Source organism: Budorcas taxicolor, chromosome 1 (genome assembly GCF_023091745.1).
Source record: "Budorcas taxicolor isolate Tak-1 chromosome 1, Takin1.1, whole genome shotgun sequence".
Taxonomy (NCBI): domain Eukaryota; kingdom Metazoa; phylum Chordata; class Mammalia; order Artiodactyla; family Bovidae; genus Budorcas; species Budorcas taxicolor.
Window position 1 is genome coordinate 134,717,365 of NC_068910.1, and position 20,575 is coordinate 134,737,939.

At 39.1% G+C, this 20,575-nt stretch overlaps 1 protein-coding gene across 1 annotated transcript in view; it reads left to right on the forward strand.

Moving 5' to 3' along the window:
• Positions 1 to 20,575, forward strand: part of IQCG (IQ motif containing G) — a 42,075-nt gene that overhangs the window by 11,099 nt on the left and 10,401 nt on the right. The window contains exons 5-7 of the mRNA XM_052647539.1: positions 7,895 to 7,976; positions 15,500 to 15,661; positions 16,985 to 17,059. Coding sequence (XP_052503499.1) covers positions 7,895 to 7,976; positions 15,500 to 15,661; positions 16,985 to 17,059 — 319 coding nt within the window. The remainder of the gene's footprint in view (positions 1 to 7,894; positions 7,977 to 15,499; positions 15,662 to 16,984; positions 17,060 to 20,575) is intronic.

Consider the following 20,575-nt stretch of genomic DNA (forward strand, 5'->3'; position numbering starts at 1 on the left):
TATGGCTGAGTAAATTCCATTGTGTATATGTACCACAGCTTCTTTATCCATTCATCTGTCAATGGACATCTAGGTTGCTTTCATGTTCTAGCTATTGTAAATAGTGCTGCAATGAACAATGGGATACTTGTGTCTCTTTCAATTTTGGTTTCCTCAGGGTATATACCTAGGAGTAGGATTGCTGGGTCATATGGTGTTTTTATTCCTAGTTATTTAAGGAATCTCCATGCCGTCTTCCATAGTGGCTGTATTAATTTACATTCCCACCAACAGTGCCAGAGCATTTCCTTTTCTCCACACGCTCTCCAGCATTTATTGTTTGTAGACTTTTTGATGAGGGCCATTCTGACTGGTGTGAGGTGATATATTATTGTAGCCTTGATTTGTATTTCTCTAATAATGAATGCTGGAGAAGACTCTTGCGAGTCCCTTGGACTGCAAGGAGATCCAACCAGTCCATCCTAAGGAGACCAGTCCTGGGTGTTCATTGGAGGGACTGATGCTGAGGCTGAAACTCCAGTACTTTGGCCATCTCATGCGAAGAGTTGACTCACTGGAAAAGACCCTGATGCTGGGAGGGATTGGGGGCAGGAGGAGAAGGGGACAACAGAGGATGAGATGGCTGGATGGCATCACCGACTTGATGCACATGAGTTTTGTTGAACTCTGGGAGTTGGTGATGGACAGAGAGGCCTGGGGTGCTTCGATTCATGGGGTCACAAAGAGTCAGACATGACTGAATGACTGAACTGAATAATGAATGATGTTGAGCATCTTTTCATGTGTTTGTTAGCCATCTGTATATCTTCTTTGGAGAAATGTCTGTTTAGGTCTTTTCCCCACTTTTTGATTGGGTTGTTTGTTTTTCTGGTATTGAGTTGTATGAGCTGTTTGTATATTTTGGAAGTTAATCCTTTGTCAGTTGTTTCATTTGCTATTATTTTCTCCCATTCTGAGGGTCATCTTTTCACCTTGCTTATAGCTTCCTTTGCTGTGCAAAAACTTTTAAATTTAATCGGGTCCCACTTGTTTACTTTTGTTTTTATTTCCATTACTCTAGGAGGTGGGTCATAGAGGATCTTGCTTTGATTTATGTCAAGTGTTCTGCCTATGTTTTCCTCTAATAAGGGTTTTATAGTTTCTGGTCTTACATTTAGGTCTTTAATCCATTTTGAGTTTATCTTTGTGTATGTTGTTAGGAAGTGTTCTAATTTCATTCTTTTACATGTAGCTGGCCAGTTTTCCCAGCACCATTTATTGAAGAGGCTGTCTTTGTCCCATGGTATATTCTTGCCTCCTTTGTCAAAAATAAGGTACCCATAGGTGCATAAGTTTATTTCTGGGCTTTCTATCTTGTTGCATTGGTCTATATTTCTGTTTTTGTGCCAGCACCAAACTGTCTTGATGTCTGTAGCTTTGTAGTATTATCTGAAGTCAGGAAGGTTGATTCCTCTAGCTCCATTCTTCTTTCTCAAGACTACTTTGGCTATTCGGGTTCTTTTGTGTTCCCATATGAATTGTGAAATTTTTTGTTCTAGTTACATGAAAAATGCCATTGGTAGTTTGATAGGGATCACACTGAATCTGTAGATTGCATTTGGCAGTATAGTCATTTTTACAATATTGATTCTCCCTACCCAGGAACATGGAATATCTCTCCATCTGTTTATGTCATCTTTGATTTCTTTCATTTGTGTCATAATATTCTGTGTACAATTCTTTTGTCTCCTTAGGTAGGTTTATTCCTAGATATTTACTTCTTTTTGTTCCAATGGTGAATGGGATTGATTTGTAATTTCTCTTTCTGATTTTTCATTGTTAGTATATAGGATTGCAAGTGATTTCTGTGTATTGATTTTGTATCCTGCAACTTTTCTAAATTCACTGATTAGCTCTAGTAATTTTCTGATACTATCTTTAAGGTTTTCTATGTACAGTATCATATCATCTGCAAACAGTGAGAGCTTTACTTCTTCTTTTCCTATCTGGATTCTTTTTTTTCTTTTTCTTCTCTGATTGCTTGTAGCTAGCACTTCCAGAACTATGTTGAATAATAGTGGTGAAAGTGGACAGCCTTGTCTTGTTCCTGATCTTAGGGGGAATGCTTTTAGTTTTTCACCATTGAGAATAATGTTTGCTGTAGGCTTATTATTTATGGCCTTTACTATGTTGAGGTAGGTCCTTCTATGTCCATTTTTTTGAAGAGTTTTAATTCTAAATGGGTGCCAAATTTTATCAAAGGCTTTTTCTGCATCTATTGAGATTGTCATATAATTTTTATCTTTCAATTTGTTAATATAGTGTATCACATTGATTGATTTGAGTATATTGAAGAATCCTTGCATCCCTGGAATAAACCCAGTTTGATCATAGTGTATGAGCTTTTTGATGTGTTGCTGAACTCTGTTTGCTAAAATTTTGTTGAGAATTTTTGCATCTATGTTCATCAGTGACATTGGCCTATAGTTTTCTTTTTTTGGTTTGTCTTTGTCTGGTTTTGGTATCAGAGTGATGGTGGCCTCGTAGAATGAGTTTGGAAGTGTTCCTTCCTCTGCAATTTCTTGAGTTTTAGAAGGATAGGCATTAGCTCTTCTCTAAGTTTGATAGAATTTGCCTGTGAAGTCATCTGGTTCTGGGCTTTTGTTTTTTGGGAGATTTTTGATCACGGCTTCAATTTCAGTGCTTGTAATTGGGTTGTTCATAATTTCTATTTCTTCCTGGTTCAGTCTTGGCAGGCTGAACTTTTCTAAGAATCTGTCCATTTCTTCCAGGTTGCCCATTTTATTGCCATGTAGTTGTTCATGAAGTGAAGTGAAGTGAAATTGCTCAGTTGTGTCCGACTCTGCGACTCCATGGACTATAGCCTACCAGGCTCCTCAGTCCATGGGATTTTCCAGGCAAGAGTCCTGGAGTGGGTTGCCATTTCCTTCTCCAGGGGATCTTCCCGACCCAGGGATCGAACCCGGGTCTCCCACATTGTAGGCAGACGCTTTACCATCTGAGCCACCAGGGAAGCCCATAATAGCCTCTTATCCTTTGTTTTTCTGCATTGTCTGATGTAACCTCTCCTCTTTCATTTCTAATTTTGTTGATTTGATTCTTTCTTTTTTTCTTGATGAGTCTGGCTAAAGGTTTGTCAATTTTGTTTATCTTCTCAAAGAACCAGCTTTTAGTTTTATTAATCTTTACTATTGTTTCTTTCATTTCTTTTTTATTTATTTCTGCTTGGGTGTTTATGATTTACTTCTTTCTACTAATTTAGGTTTTTTTCCTTCTTTTTCCAGTTGTTTTCGGTGTACAGTTAGGTTGTCTATTCAATGTTTTTCTTGTTTCTTGAGGTAGGATTGTATTGCCCTAAACTTCCCTCTTAGAACTGCTTTTGCTGCATCCCATGGGTTTTGAGTTGTTGTGTTTTAATTATTATTTGTTTCTAGAAATTTTTTGATTTCCCTTTTGGTTTCTTCAGTAACCTGGTGGTTATTTAGAAGTGTGTTGTTTAGTCTCCATGTTTTTGTGTGTCTTACACTTTTTTTCTTGTAATTGATATCTAGTCTCATAGCATTGTGGTTGGAAAAGATGCTTGATATGATTTCAGTTTTCTTAAATTTGCTGAGGTTTGATTTGTGACCCAAGATGTGGTCTACCCTGGAAAATGTTCCATGTGCACTTGAGAAGAAGGTGTATTCTTCTGCATTTGGATGGAATGTCCTGAAGATGTCAATAAGATCCATCTCATCTAATGTATCATTTAAGGCTTGTGTTTCCTTATTCATTTTCTGTTTTGATGATCTGTCCATTGGTGTGAGTGGGGTGTTAAAATCTCCTACTTATTATCGTGTTACTGTCAATTTCTCCTTTTATGTCTGTTAGTGTTTGTCTTATGTATTGAGGTGCTCCTATGTTGGGTGCATCAGTTCAGTTCAGTTCAGTCGCTCAGTTGTGTCTGACTCTTTGCGACCCCATGAATCACAGCATGCCAGGCCTCCCTGTCCATCACCAACTCCCGGAGTTCACTCAGACTCACATCCATCGAGTCAGTAATGCCATCCAGCCATCTCATCCTCTGTCGTCCCCTTCTCCTCCTGCCCCCAATCCCTCCCAGCATCAAAGTCTTTTCCAATGAGTCAGCTTTTTGCATGAGGTGGCCAAAGTACTGGAGTTTCAGCTTTAGCTTCATCCCTTCCAAAGAAATCCCAGGGCTGATCTCCTTCAGAATGGACTGGTTGGATCTCCTTGCAGTCCAAGGGACTCTCAAGAGTCTTCTCCAACACCACAGTTCAAAAGCATCAATTCTTCGGCGCTCAGCATAGATAGTTACAATTGTTATGTCTTTCTCTTGGATCGATCCCTTGATCATTATGTAGTGTCCTTCCCTATCTCTGGTAATCTTCTTTATTTTAAGGTCTATTTTGTCTGATATGAGGATTGCTACTTCAGCTTTCTTTTGCTTCCTATTTGCATGAAATACACTTTTTCCATCCTCTCACTTTCAGGCTATATGTGTCTTGAGGTCTGAAGTGGGTTTCTTGTAGACAACATATATATGGGTCCTGTTTTTGTCTCCATTCAGCCAGTCTGTGTCTTTTGGTTGGAGTGTTTAATCCATTTACATTTAACGTAATTATTGATATATATGTTCCTATTGCCATTTTCTAATTGTTTGGGGTTGATTTTGTAGATCTTTTTTCTTCTGTTGTATTTCTTGATTATATAAGTCCCTTTAACATTTGTTGTAAAGCTGGTTTGATGGTACTGAATTCTCTTAACTTTTGCTTGTTGGAAAAGCTTTTTATTTCTCCATCAATTTTGAATGAGATCCTTGCCAGGTACAGTAATCTTGGTTGTAGATTTTTCCCTTTCAGTACTTTAAATATATCCTACAATTCCCTTCTGGCCTGCAGAGTTTCTGCTGAAAGATCAGCTGTTAAGCATATGGGGTTTCCCTTGTATGTTATGTCTTGCTTCTCCCTTGCTGCTTTTAATATTCTTTGTGTTTAGTCTTTGTTAGTTTGATTAGTATGTGTCTTGGATTGTTTCTCCTTGGGTTTATCCTGTATGGGACTCTTTGTGCCTCTTGGACTTGATTGACTATTTCCTTTTCCATGTTGGGGAACTTTTCAACTATAATGTCTTCAAAAAATTTCTCATACTCTTTCTTTTTCTTTTCTTTTTCTAGGACCCCTATAATTTGAATGTTGGTGCACTTGATATAGTCCCAGAGGTCTCTGAGACTGTCCTCAGCTCTTTTCATTCTTTTTACTTTATTCTGCTCTTCAGAAGTTATTTCCACCATTTTATCTTCCAGCTCACTCATTCTTCTGCTTCAGATATTCTGCTATTGATTCCTTTTAGAGTATTTTTAATTTCAGTAATTGTGTAGTTTGTCTCTGTATATGTATTCTTTAATTCTTCTAGGTCTTTGTTAATTGATTCTTGCATTTTCTCCATTTTGTTTTCAAGGTTTTTGATCATCTTTACTATCATTATTCTGAATTCTTTTTCAAGTAGTTTGCCTATTTCCTCTTCATTTATTTGGACTTTTGTGTTTCTAGTTTGTTCCTTCATTTGTGCAGTATTTCTCTGCCTTTTCATTTTTTTTCTAAGTTATTGTGTGCTGGGGTCCAGCCCCGGTGGATCCAGGGAATTTGAAGCAGGGACAGAGTCGGTGTCCTAGGAAAGAACTATTTAATTAGAGATATAAAGAGAGATTAGGAAAGAATAGTGTACTAGGAAAATTAGTGGAGAGAAGAGGTTGAATAACTTAGTTTACGTGGAAAACCAATAAAACTCCAAGACAAGGAGTTTGCACCACCTACATAGGCCACCGGCACCCACTTGAATAGCAGAGGGTGCACCAACTTGGGCTCCCTCTCGCGTGGGTCTTAGAAGCCAGAGCAAGTAAGTAGACATGGCGAGCCTCCACGCTCCTGATGGGAATTCAGCCAGGAAAGAAGAGAACAAAAGGAGACCACACGGGGGAAACCAGTCTTTCCAGGAACTGGTCCGTTTCTTTATTTTTCAGGCCTGCTTATATACTTTTTGTTATAAATAGGGATGAATACAGAGTCACATGGGGTCAGCAGACCTGAACCTTATCAAAATCAGGTGCTTTATACAAATGTATACAAAGGTCTTAGGGGCTTTACATCATCTTCTGGCCATGAGGCCTGCTAACATTTTATGACCCTTTCTTTCTGATAACGGTCAGTAAACCAGAAAACCTATTTTTTCCAGGGGTGAATTTTCTTAATCCAGGCACCACGCTCCAAAGGCACCAGATAAAGTTGCATTCCTATAGGGTGAAGGTGCAGTGGGTTACAATTAAGAAAGGAATTTACTTAGCCTAAGGTTTAACATGATTAATATCAAAGGTTAATACTTATTTCTCCTATATGCTAGTTATATTAATTAATGTGTATAAGGGCAGGGAATATGGAGACTTAGCAGCAAATATTGGCCCAACAAATGAAAACTCTTCACCAGTATAATTTCTAACCAACCCACTACACTATACTAATAATTTTCTAACTTCTCAAAAGAATCTGTATTTAGAAAGTTTAAAGCATCTCATGGTTGGGAGGCTGTGAACAATCACATGTGGCCAGATGAACCTGTCAGGCAGGCTAGAGAACTTCCAAAGGAGTTTGTGAACTGAAGCACTCTTGTCACGCCCAGGAATTTTATTAACTGGAGCTATAAGTTAACTCTTTCTCAGAGAAAGATGGTGGGGGACAGTCCCCCGTAAGGTCAGAGGTGTAGGTGAGAGCATAAAGCAGTAAAGTAGGCAGACTCTGGTTTTGGGGGTAGATGCTCGGGAACAGGGGGTCTCCTGAGGCTCAATCCCATCTTTGCATATGCCGAGCCTCCTTCCTCATGACCTTTGCCACGGGTAGAGTTCCTCACGCTGGCTCCCGGCAATTGTGTTTGAGGTCTCCTTTCCCCAGGCTTCAAGGAAAGTTGAATTCTTTCCTTGAAGAAGGTTGAATTCTTTCTTCCTTTTGGTTTCTGCCCTCCTAAGGTTGATCCAGTGGTTTGTCTGAGCTTCCTGTAGGGTGAGAGTTGTGGGTTTTTGTTTGTTTGTTTTTCCGCTGATGGGCAAGGCTGAGTGAGGTGGTAATCCTGTCTGCTGATGATTGGGTTTGTGTTTTTGTTTTCTTTGTCATTTAGATGAGGCATCCTGCACAGGGTGCTACTGGTGGTTGGGTGATGCCGGGTCTTGTATTCAAGTGGTTTCCTTTTTGTGAGTTCTCACTATTTGATACTCCCTAGGGTTAGTTCTCTGGTAGACTGGGGTCTTGGAGTCACTGCTCCCACTCTAAAGGCTCAGGGCTTGATCACTTGACAAATCCTCCCTCCTGAGCCCAGCATGGAATGTGGGGTTCTTCCCTGCTTTGAGGTTCTGAGCCAGAACCTGGTGGGGGTATGGACAGCAGCCTCTGGACTGACCAGCCCCTCAGACCATTCCCGCACTTTCTGGTGTTAGGAAAGCTGTCTCTGGGTCCTGTCACCCATGTGCACTGAAGCCAATCTATGGACACTGGGAGGAGGCAAGAAACTTGCTTTGGAAGCTTCAGCAATCAGCATTTGAGAAACTCCTCTCCATTTTAGCACCATCTCCAGGACACAGAGCTGAGAAACAGTGCAAACTGCAGCATGGTGAGAGAGCAAAGGGAGAGCAAAATCACAGTCTTTTTGAAAATGTTACTGAAATTTTGCTCCATGGTCCAGTACCATGAGCATCACCTGGGACCTTGGTACAGTTGCAAATTCCACTGAGTGAATTAGAATCTTGGATAGAGCCCAGGAATCTGTTTTTTAGCCTCCAGGTGAACCTGTGTACACTGAATTTTGAGAAGCACTTCTCTAAAATACAAATTATCCTTATTTTCTCTAGGGAGGAAAATGGAAGAAAGAAGATAAAATCTCTTCAAAAACAGTTGCTTAATGTCAAAAAAGAAAGGCAAGTTGAAGTACAGGTAAGAATTATCTGGACAATGCCAAAAGTTACTGGGTTGATAACAGCTAAGTAGAAGTCATCTTTTCAAGCAAAAAAAGAAGTTATGTATAAGAAATTGTTGTTTTCCATGGGTTGCCTTTAATATTTATATTAAAAATAAAAGGATAGCAGATATTTGATGGAATGCACAAACATGTCCAGAATCGAACTTTGAGAAACTCTAATCCTCTGGTGCTCTTAATCTGTTCTTACCCCTCCCAACCAATCCAACCATATCACCCACTCCTTCCTTCCAGGAGACCTTGTCTCAGGCAGTCTCTTGTATGCCAAGGTCCCAGAAGGGAGATTATAGTCCTAGGTAGTACCTTAAGCACATCACATACTCCTTACAAGGCTTCTTTGGTGGCCCAGATGGTAAAGAATCTACCTGCAATGCGGGAGACCTGGTTTCAGTCCCTGGGTTGGGAAGATCCCCTGGAGGAGGGCATGGCAACCCACTCCAGTATTCTTGCCTGGAGAATCCCCATGGACAGAGGAGCCTGGTGGGCTACAGTCCATGGGGTAGCAAAGGGTCGGACACAACTTAGTGACTAAGCACAACACAAATACTCCTTACACCTAATGGTTAGTGTTAATAATGTCATTTGTATTATATTTCAACTACAGAGTGGATTTATTGAGCTTTTCTGGTCATTAGGGCCTTACCTTATGTCTAATTTACCTGTATAAGAAAATGCATCCCAAGTTTTAAGCAAGTACTTACAAAACAGTGTTTGGGCAGTTAGATATTAGTACCATGACTATTAGAATTAAGAAAGTTACTAAGTATGGCCTGATATATCAGCTTTTCATTGCCTAGCTATTTGGACAAGCTTATACTCCAGATATAGGAATCTTCCTTATCTCCTACAAAGAAGTTAGAAGAATATTAGGAAAATATATTTGGAAGAATTGCCTAAAGAAGGTCACTGGCCTTTCTTCTGAGGTATTTATTATCTTTAGGTCTTCTGACTTGCTTAGCATCCTCTCTTATTTTCTATTATCAGTTTTAAAGGACCCTTGTTATCAATTTTTACTTCATTATCCCTATTCACCCTCTGTTTATAGCTTATGCTCTTTGAAAACCATTTTTGCACCACCGTCACCTCCAAAAACGTTATAAAAACTGGTCTACACTTAGGCTTTCTCTCCAATGAATAGAATTTTTCAGAAGTTTCTTAACTTTTTTTTCCCGCAAAAACTCTACCATTATTTAAAAGTTCCTCTTGTATTCCTTGAGTATTAAAAAAAAAAGATATATTAATGTCCTTTTAAGACTCCAAACCAAACAGTATCAAAAGAGACCTCAGCTTTGGCCTCTGCCAATCAAGTCCCCTATGCTACAACCCCCTTTTTTCTCTTTTCTTTACATTATATTGTTGACAATATAATTTTTCCAACAAGTAACACTTGCTTGTGAAACTTACCTTCTTGGATTGCAGTCTCAGCTGTTACATTCAGGCACAGTAAAACTAAAGTAGAATATCACTCAGATATTTTGATCATCAGAAAAGGAGTGAAACCAGGACTAGAAGACTGAAGGCAAACCTTGAACAAAAAACAACTGGCAAGATGAAATCAAGTAAAATCTCTAGAGTTACTGAAGAACCAGTGGTCAAGTCAAGGTTGGAAAACAAGAAGACAGGAAGTACATGCATACGGGAGACCTGTGGGTCAGAAAATGATGCCAGCAATTAAGGTGGCAGGCTTAAGTGTGTGAAAGTATGTGTGTAGATCACTGGAATGTGAGGGAATAATTGAGTTATGAAGCTTCCTACTGAAAGTGAAGAGAAACTTAAAGAGTCTCTTGATGAAGGTGAAAGAGGAGAGTGAAAAACATGGCTTAAAACTCAACATTCAAAAAACAAAGATCATGGCATCCAGTCCCATCACTTCATGGCAAATAGATGGGGAAAAATTGGAAACAGTATCAGATTTCATTTTCTTGGGCTCCAAAATCAATGTGGACAGTGACTGCAGCTACGAAATTAAAAGATGCTTACTCCTTGGAGGAAAAGCTATGACAAACCTAGACAATGTATTTTAAAAAGCAGGGATATTACTTTGCCAACAAAGGTCTATATAGTCAAAGCTATGTTTTTTCCAGTGGTCACGTATGGATGTGAGAGTTGGACCATAAAGAAGCTGAAGAATTGATGCTTTTGAACTGTGGTGTTGGAGAATACTCTTGAGAGTCCCTTGGACAGCAAGGAGATCAAACCAGTCAATCCTAAAAGAGTCAATCCTGAATATTCATTGGAAAGACTGATGCTGAAGCCGAAGCTTTAATACTTTGATTACCTGATGTGAAGAGCCGACTTGTTGGAAAAAAAACCCTGTTGCTAAGAAAGATTCAGGGCAAGAGGTGAAGTGGGCAACAGAGGATGAGATGGTTGGATGGCATTATCAACTCAATGGACATGAGTTTGAGAAAACTCAGGAGATAGTGAAGGACAGAGAAGCCTGGTGTGCTATAGTTCATGGGGTTGGAAAGAGTTGGAACAACTTAGCAACGGAATAACAACAACAACCTCTAGTGAAACCGTTGAAGACATTTAGGTCTTTGTAATTCTCAACCCTCAAGATTTTTCTAGCCAGAATCAGGACTTTAGTTTCACTTTGCTTCTTCTTAGAGTCAGTATAGTTCAGTTCAGTTCAGTCGCTTAGTCGTGTCCAACTCTGCAACACCATGGACTGCAGCACACCAGGCCTCTCCATCACCAACTCCCAGAGTTTACTCAAACTCATGTCCATTGAGTCAGTGATGCCATCCAACCATCTCACCCTCTGTTGTCCCCTTCTTCTCCTGACTTAAATCTTTTCCAGCATCAGGGTTTTTTCAAATGAGTCAGTTCTTTGCATCAGGTGGCCAAAGTATTGGAGTTTCAGCTTCAGTATCAGTCTTGCCAATGAATATTCAGGACTGATTTCCTTTAGGATGGATCAGTTGGATCTCCTACCTGTCCAAGGGACTCTCAAGAGTCTTCTCCAACACCACAGTTCAAAAGCATCAATTTTTCCACTCTCAGCTTTCTTTATAGTCCAATTCTCACATCCACACATGACCACTGGAAAAACCATAGCTTTGACTAGATGGACCTTTCTTGGCAAAGTAATGTCTCTACTTTTTAATATACTATCTAGGTTGGTCATAGCTTTTTTTCCAAGGAGCAATCATCTTTTAATTTCATGGCTGCAGTCACCATCTGCAGTGATTTTGGAGCCCCTCAAAATAAAGTCTGTCACTGTTTCCATTGTTTCCTCATCTATTTACCATGAAGTGATGGGACCAGATACCATGATCTTACTTTTCTGAAAGTTGAGTTTTAAGCCAGCTTTTCACTCTCTTCTTTCACTTTCATCAAGAGGCTTTTTAGTTCCTCTTCACTTTCTGCCATAAGGGTGGTACTATCTGCATATCTGAGGTTATTGATATTTCTCCTGGAAATCTTGATTCCAGCTTGTGCTTCATCCAGCCCAGTGTTTCTCATGATGTATTCTGCGTATTAGTTAAATAAGCAGGGTGACAATATACAGCCTTGACGTACTCCTTTTCCTATTTGGAACCAGTCTGTTGTTCCATGTCCAGTTCTAACTGTTGCTTCCTGACCTACATATTGGTCTCTCAAGCGGAGCAGGTCAGGTGGTCTGGTATTCCCATCTCTTTCAGAGTTTTCCACAGTTTGTGGTGATCCACATAGTCAATAAAGCAGAAATAGATTTTTTTCTGGAATTCGCTTGCTTTGTTGATGGTCCAACGGATGTTGGCAATTTGATCTCTGGTTCCTCTGCCTTTTCTCAATCCAGCTTGAACATCTGGAAGTTGACAGTTCACTTGCTGTTAAAGCCTGGCTTGTAGAATTTTGAGCATTACTTTACTAGTGTATGAGATGAGTGCAATTGTGCAGTAGTTTGAACATTCTTTGGCATTGCCTTTCTTTGGGATTGGAATGAAAACTGACCTTTTCCAGTCCGGTGGCCACTGGTGAGTTTTCCAAATTTGCTGGCATATTGAGTGCAGCACTTTCACAGCATCATCTTTCAGGATTTGAAATAGCTCAACTGGAATTTCATCAACTCCACTAGCTTTGTTCATAGTGAGGCCCACTTGACTTCACATTCCAGGATGCCTGGTTATAGGTGAGTGATCACACCATCGTGATTATCTGTGTCGTGAAGATCTTTCTTGTATAGTTTTTCTGTGTATTCTTGCCACCTCTTCTTAATATCTTCTGCTTCTGTTAGGTCCATACCATTTCTGTCCTTTATTGAGCCCATCTTTGCATGAAATGTTCCCTTGGTATCTCTAATTTTCTTGAAGAGGTCTCTAGTCTTTCCCATTCTGTTGTTTTCCTCTATTTCTTTGCACTGATCACTGAGGAAGGCTTTCTTGTCTTTCCTTGCTATTCTTTGGAACTCTGCATTCAAATGGGTATATCTTTCCTTTTCTCTTGTGCCTTTCACCTCTTCTTTTCACAGCTATTTGTAAGGCCTCCTCAGACAGACATTTTGCTTTTTTGCATTTCTTTTTCTTGGGGATGGTCTAGATCCTTGTCTCCTGTACAGTGTCACAAACCTCCACCCATAGTTCTTCAGGCACTCTGTCTTTCAGATCTAATTCCTTGAATCTATTTCTCATTTTCACTGTATAATCATAAGGGATTTTATTTAGGTCTAGTGGTTTTTCCCTACTTTCTTCAATTTAAGTCTGAATTTGGCAATAAGGAGTTCATGATCTGAGCCACAGTCAACTCCCTGTCTTGTTTTTTCTGACTATATAGATCTTCTCCATCTTTGGCTGCAAAGAATATAATCAATGTGATTTTGGTGTTGACCACCTGGTGATGTGTATGTGTAGAGTCTTCTCTTGTGTTGTTGGAAGAAGGTGTTTGCTATGACCAGTGCATTGTCTTGGCAAAACTTTATTAGATTTTGCCCTGCTTCATTCTGTACTCCAAGGCCAAATTTGCCTGTTCTTCCAGGTACTTCTTGACTTCCTGCTTTTGCATTCCAGTCCTCTATAATGAAAAGGACATATTTTTTGGGTATTAGTTCTAGAAGATCTTGTAGGTCTTCATAGAAGACCGATCAACTTCAGCTTCTTCAGCATTACTGGTCAAGGCATCAACTTGGATTACTGTGATATTGAATGGTTTTCCTTGGAAACAAACAGAGATCAGTCTGTCATTTTTGAGATTGCATCCAAGTACTGCATTTTGGACTCTTTTTTTTTTTAAATATGATGGCTACTCCATTCCTTCTAAGGGATTGTTGCCCACAGTAGTAGATGTAATGGTCATCTGAGTTAAATTCACCCATTCCAGTCTGTTTTACTTCGCTGATTCCTAAAATGTCGATGTTTACTCTTGCCATCTTGTGTTTGACCACTTCCAATTTGCCTTGATTCATGGACCTGACATTCCAGATTCCTATGCAATATTGCTCTTTACAGCATTGGACTTTACCCCGTCACCAGTCACATCCACAACTGGGTATTGCTTTTGCTTTGGCTCCATCCCTTCTTTCTTTCTGGAGTTATTTCTCCACTGATCTCCAGTAGGATATTGGGCACCTACCGACCTGGGGAGTTCATCATTAATTGTCCTATCTTTTTGCATTTTCATACTGTTCTTGGGGTTCTCAAGGCAAGAATACTGAAGTGGTTTGCCATTCCCTTCTCCAGTGGACTGCGTTTTGTCAGAACTCTTCACCGTGGCCCGTCCACCTTGGGTGGCCCTTCATGGCATGGTTCATAGTTTCACTGAGTTAGACAAGGCTGTGGTCCATGTGATCAGATTGGTTAGTTTTCTGTGATTGTGGTTTTCAGTCTGTCTGCCCTCTGATGGAGAAGCATAAGAGGCTTATGGAAGCTTCCTGATGGAAGAGACTGACTGAGGCGGAGTCAGTATGCTGCTGCTGCTGCTAAGTCACGTCAGTTGTGTCCGACTCTGTGCGGCCCCAGAGATGGCAGCCCACCAGGCTCTCCCATCCATGGGATTCTCCAGGCAAGAACACTGGAGTGGGTTGCCATTTCCTTCTCCAATGCATCAAAGTGAAAAGTGAAAGTGAAGTAACTCAGTTGTGTCCAACTCTTAGCGACCCCATGGACTACAGCCCACCACGCTTCTCTGTCCATGTGATTTCTGGGCAAGAGTACTGGAGTGGGGTGCCTAATAATCAACAGAGTTTCAAATTCTTCTAGCTTATGGAAAATATATCTCTGTATCTATTTATGTATCTATCTATCTATATTTTCAGTTGTCCAGCATTCAAAATTTAAGGAAAATGAGAATTCCTAGGCCCAATGGGGAGATAACTCCTTCTTGGAATCCTGTTCTGAGAGTATCTTTCTAGTGCTATATACCTTAGTGGCAGCTCCAGCACTGGAAAACAGTATGGAGATCCCTCGAAAAATTAAGAATAGAACTACTGTATGATTCAGCTATTCTACTTCTGGGTATTTATCCAAAGAACATGAAGATACTAATTCAGAAAGGTGTATGTACCCCTGTGTTCATTGCAGCATTGTTCAGAACAGCCAAGATAAGGAAACAACCTATATTCACATTGACAGATAAATGGATAAAGAAGGTGTGGTACATGTTTACAACAGTGTATAGACAACGGATACTTCCTAGCCATACAAAGATGGAATCTTGCTATTTTTGACAATATGGGTGGACATTGAGATTATCATGCAAAGTGAAATAAGTCAGACAAAGAAAGATAAATACTGTGTAATTTCACTCATATGTGGAATCTAAAACAAACAAACAAAAATAGATGAACAAAGCAAACAAAAACAAACATGTAGAACAGAGTAGTCGGTACCAGAAGGGGAAAGGGTTGGGGGTAAGAAATGGGTAAAGCAGAGGGGGTCAACTATATGGTGATGGATGGAAGCTAAATTTTCGGTGTTGAGCACATTGTAATGTATACAGAAGTTGAAATATCAATATAATGTTGCACACATGAAGCTTACGTAATGTTATAAACCAATGTTAACACAATTTAAAAAAGTAAAGAAGTTGCCAAGCACTTTGTAACCTGGGAAGAATTTTCAAACACATTGTCAATTAATCCTTATAATTATTTGCTAAGATATTTCAGGCAGGGTGGATATTAATGTTTCTATTTTAAAGAAGGTGAGACTTGGAGAGTTTAACTAAAGTGTCCTAATTCACACAATTGTTGGGGCTTGGGTGGGAAGTTAGGTCTTTTGATCATTTAGTTCAGTGCTCTTTCCACTAAAATGAAATAGTAATGGGAAATTGTGGATACAGGATACCCAAATAATGTGCCTAGGGAAGAATCTCACAGTCTTAGAACTACTTTTCATTTTCATTTATACTATCCATGATTATTGGGTAAACTCCTAGTGTGATAGCAGAAAAACAGATCCAGTTCCCTGTTGATACACAAGTACCAAAGCTTAAGCTGCTGACTGAGCTGAATGGAGGTAGAATGCATTTAAATTTAGAAATCTGGTCTTAACCTCTACAGAATCGGAATGAATATATTGCTCACCTCAAGGATCAGTTGCAAGAGATGAAGGCAAAAACCAACATGGAGAATCATTATATGAAGAGAAACACAGAACTGCAGATTTCCCAGACCCAGAAAAAATGCAGCAAAACAGAAGAGCTCTTGCTGGAAGAGATTGAGGTGATCACTGTTAATTAGGCATGAATCTAGTGACTGGCTTTCAAAACTGTCGCTCCTGATATTTCAGTCAACAAAGGAGGTGCAAGGGGGAGACTTCCCTGATCTCTGTTCTCTCTCTCCAGCAACCCTAACATCTGAGGCTAAAAACAAAAAAGGGATGAAGACTTGCTTTTTTGCAAGCAGAGATTCTGATGGGGTATAGCCTAGATCTCCTGATTTTTTGTAAGGACTTTGAAATTGGTTGTACTTTCTTCTCTTGGTCACTTTATCCTTATTTTATGAAGCCGTTTGCCATTTCTTCTGGTAATTACAGGGAGAGGGCAAAACAAGACACTCAGTAACTATAGGTTTTTGCTGCTACTTTTCTTACCCAACCAGTATTTTTCATCCTGCCATTAAGAAGTACAAAATTTAGAGAGCTGAATTCATGCACACATAAATTTCTATTAATAGAAATGAAAAGTCACAGTGAAAAGTATCAGTAGAAAGAAACCAGGGTAGACCCTCATTTTAGAGGAAAAAGGCTATTTCCCCCCTGCATGGAACACATTCAGTTCCATGTTTAAGAAATTTTGCCCTTAAGTCATAGAAATAACCTACTATATTTACATTAAGAAAACTCAAAACTTATTTCCAGATTTCTTTAAATCATACCCTCTCTTAAAGACATTTAATTTAATTTAAAATTTTAAATCTCTTTATATATCTCAGTACCAAACTTGTCATATTCTACTTAGAACTACAAATTTTCATCTCCAAATTACAGATAAATAGTAACATGTTGTATACTTCCTGGAAACTTTTTCTAAAAATAATCATTTGGTGAGGAGGCTAAATGGCTAAAAGAACAAGATGCTGGCGAGAAGGAGCAAACGTTAGTCAAGCATGTCATCTGCGTGCAGTAGGAGGACTCCTTTCTTTGAGTCCCTGCTGATCGGAAAGCTTATTTCCCAAGTGTGGCTTAAGACTATGACAGCAAACAGGTCTTTGCACTCTGGCATATCCTTTTGTAGGCCTGAGAACCTTGTGCCCTTGAAGCACTGTTTCTCTCTTTAAATGGGCATCACTTTCCAGGCAACAGGATTATGGCCCTCTTGCTCTGGGCTGTTGCCTGTGCAACAGTGCCAGACATGACTCAGATGTGTTGTGAACATGAATTGAATTCAGGGAAACTGCATTGCTGCTCTGGAGGAATACTGTGGAGTCCTTAGGGTCCCAGTTGGTGGAGAAAACTTGTGCGACTGTCACAGCCATACCCCTAATCTTGAGAACTCACTTGCAGCCCTGTTGGGAAGATTCCTGATGTTGGTTTGTTATTCACAGAAACTGCGGCTGAAAACTGAAGGAGAGAACCGGATTCATGCTGAGATTGAACTGTTCCTTAGAAAGGAGCAGCAGGTGGGTCCCCAGACCTTTCTTATCCTCTGAAGTGCTTGTTTCCCACTTATAAAATGCCAAGGACAGCAAAACAATTTTTTTTAAGGAAAGAAAAATTGACTGTAATCATACCAGCTAATAAAAGAGCTATATAGCCCATGTTTTCTGTATAAGTTATCCATCTGGATAAATGTTTTATAAAGCTGCAATTTGAGTACACGTAAAATTTTGCCCTTTACCTTTATCATTTAGTATTATATAAGGCACTATTTTCTTGTTCTTATATTGCCTCATAGTCATAATTTTAAGTTTTCTGATTTTTGAAAATTATAAAAATAACATTCTTAGTTGCGTGAAGATTTTTTTTTAATTGCCAGTTTTTTCACTCATTTTTTCATTTTATTATAGTCTCCTTGTAAAATAATTTCAAATGGTTTTACAATGTTCTACAGAGTAGTTATTCTGTAATTTATTTGTTACTCTTTGTTCTGGATATTTAGGTTATTTCTAAAGTTTCACTACTGTAAATAATGCAGTAATGAAAGGTTGGCCCAAATTACTGTTTTCTTCACTGCAATTATTTGCTAAAAGTAAATCTCAAGCATGAGATTATTATTTGAGAGACTGGTATTTTGTGACTTTTGATAAATATTGCTAGTAGTCTCTGTTTTACACTGACATCAGCAATGGATACAGGTATTAATTTGAAGGTATCCTCAACGGAACTAACTGCTTTAGATTTTTTTTTTTAAGTCTGCTAGTTTCATGGATTGTTTTATTTTGCCTTTTTTTTTTTTTTTGCTTACTAATGGAACTGACCATTTTTTCCACATATTTATTTACTCACTATTTCTTATTATGTGAATTATGAAATTATTCATATAATTATATAAATTATGTGACTGAAATGGTTTGAATTAGTATTTCCAATACTAGTAACAAAACAAGCTGAATGGAAGGAACCTTTCAGAATATCTCTGTAGGCTGAATAAGGAAAAAATTTTCCAACTTACTCATGATATAGCCTACCTTTGAGAAAGCTGATGAAATTTTAGTAAATAATTCCAAATTTGTGGTTAAAGAAGATAATTTCTAGATGCTGTCTCACAGGGCTTTACTGAAGAACATATCAGTGGGCTAGTAGAACCTGTACCTCTGCAATTTCAGATTATGAAGTATGTTACCTACCTCAAATGTTAGATATAGAGCAAGTATTTGATAACAGTCAGATGAGTTGGTGGATAAATGGATGTTGGATGGATAAAGTTAGTGTTACCCAGAACTTCAGCCTAATAACATAAGCAATACATAGATACGTTTTAATGAAAAATTTGAAACAGTGCAGAAATATATAGATTTTTAAAAGCGAAAACTCTCTTAATTACTCCCCTTTTCAAGTATTTCTTCCATATCTTTCTTTTCATGTATGTTCTTGAGTATATACCTAAATGCTTACTTGTTTTAGTATTTATATTTGTTTTGACATAAATTGAATCATAGTATATATTTTTTTCCAGACCCAGTTTTTAAAAAAAATTTGCATTGTCTTTAATTTTTTCTAAAGCAGTATACTTGCTGTACAATATGCCAAAGAGGGGATATACCAAGGTTTAGGTAACCATCTTTCTCTCAGTGGACATGCCACTAAGTACATAGTATATGGAAAGGCTATTCATTTTTGTATATTGTTCTAGATTCCTTATGTCCCCTCATATTAGTTTTTAATGGTTTTTGAGTTGGTTCATTTGGATTTTCTGGGTAGAAAATCTTGCTGTTGTCGTCCTGTTGCTAAGTCGTATCTGACTCTGCAAGCCCATGGACTGCAGCGTGCCAGACTTTCTTTCCTGCCCTTCACCATCTCCCTGAGTTTGCTCAAACTCATATCCTTTGAGTCAATGATGCTATCCAACCATCTCATCCTATGTCACCCCCTTCTCCTATTGACTGTAAATAATAGCAGTTTCCTGTTTTCCCTCTCATTATTTATATATCCGTTTCCATTCTGTGGCTTATTGTATGCATAGAATGGCACGTGTAATGTTTAGCAGTATTACTAAAGTGATAATGTGGCAGTGTCTCTCTATTGGTGGTTTTAATGATGTTTCAGTCAGTATTACACGTGAATTCATTCATGGTCATGACGAGTTTCTCATGTGCACGTTAGGGTTCCTTGGGAAAAAATAGGACCCTGCAACTTGGAATGGGAATTCCTGGTACGTAATTTATTTCTTGAACACCCAAGTCACCGTAAGCCTCTCTTGCTGGTGGAAGTAGCCTGCCCTCCTATGTCTGAGTAGATTAGTCTTATTTTCCCTGAAAACCCTGTGATAATAACTTCATCTGAGGCAGATGCCTTGGAAAGGGGCTGCTATCTCTCAAGACCTAGTGCAATCACCCCTTTTGTCCGTGGTTCCATCACTAGAGTCAAATCTCAGCGGGTTCCAGGCTCATAGATAACTCAGATGACTATAACTTAGAAGGATATAACTTACATTCTAAAAGAATTACAAGACTTTACTAATATATATTGGCATAAGCCCAGGAGACAGGTATGAGAATGGATTCTAAGGTTGCTGGGCCAAGGAAGGTAGAATAGAACACTGGATTAGGTCGAGTTCATTGATGTCGACCTGTTTACTAGAGATTCTGGATTTAATGTGTTAGCTTGTGCAGCTGGAGATGACTCTTAACAGTTAGCTTGATTGGTTAACTAAAACCTGGACTCATTTAATGAAGTGGAGATGTCAGTGGTTCTTTGCTATGACGGAGCAGAGAATTCAAAAGACTTAGGGAGATAAGAATACAATGTGAATTTATCATGTGTGGCCTAACACCAACTCAAACACCCACCTCTAACAAGTTTCTGTGAGACACTCCTTCTTAGAAGACAGTTCTTTGCTAATGCATCCAGTTCAGTTCACTTCAGTTGCTCAGTCGTGTCCAACTCTTTGCGACTCATGGACTGCAGCATGCCAGGCCTTCCTATCCCTCACCCACTCCTGGAGTTTACCCAAACTCATGTCCATTGAGTCAGTGATGCCATCCAACCATCTCATCCTCTGTCATCCCCTTCTCCTCCTGCCTTCAATCTTTTCCAGCATCAGGGTCTTTTCAAATAAGTCAGCTTTTCGCATCAAGTGGCCAAAGTATTGGAGTTTCAGCTTCAACATCAGTCCTTCCAATGAATACCCAGGACTAATCTCCTTTAGGATGGACTGGTTGGATCTCCCTGCAGTCCAAGGGACTCTCAAGAGTCTTCTCCAATACCACACTTCAAAGGCATCAATTCTTCTGCGCTCAGCTTTCTTTATAGTCCAACTCTCACATCCATACATTACTACTGGAAAAACCAAAGCCTTGACTAGATGGAACTTTGTTGACAAACTAATGTCTTTGCTTTTTAATATGCTATCTAGGTTGGTCATAGCTTTTCTTCCAAGGAGTAAGCATCTTTTAATTTCAAGGCTGCAGTCATTTTGGAGCCCCCCAAAATAAAGTCTACCACTGTTTCCCCATCTATTTGCCACAAAGTGATGG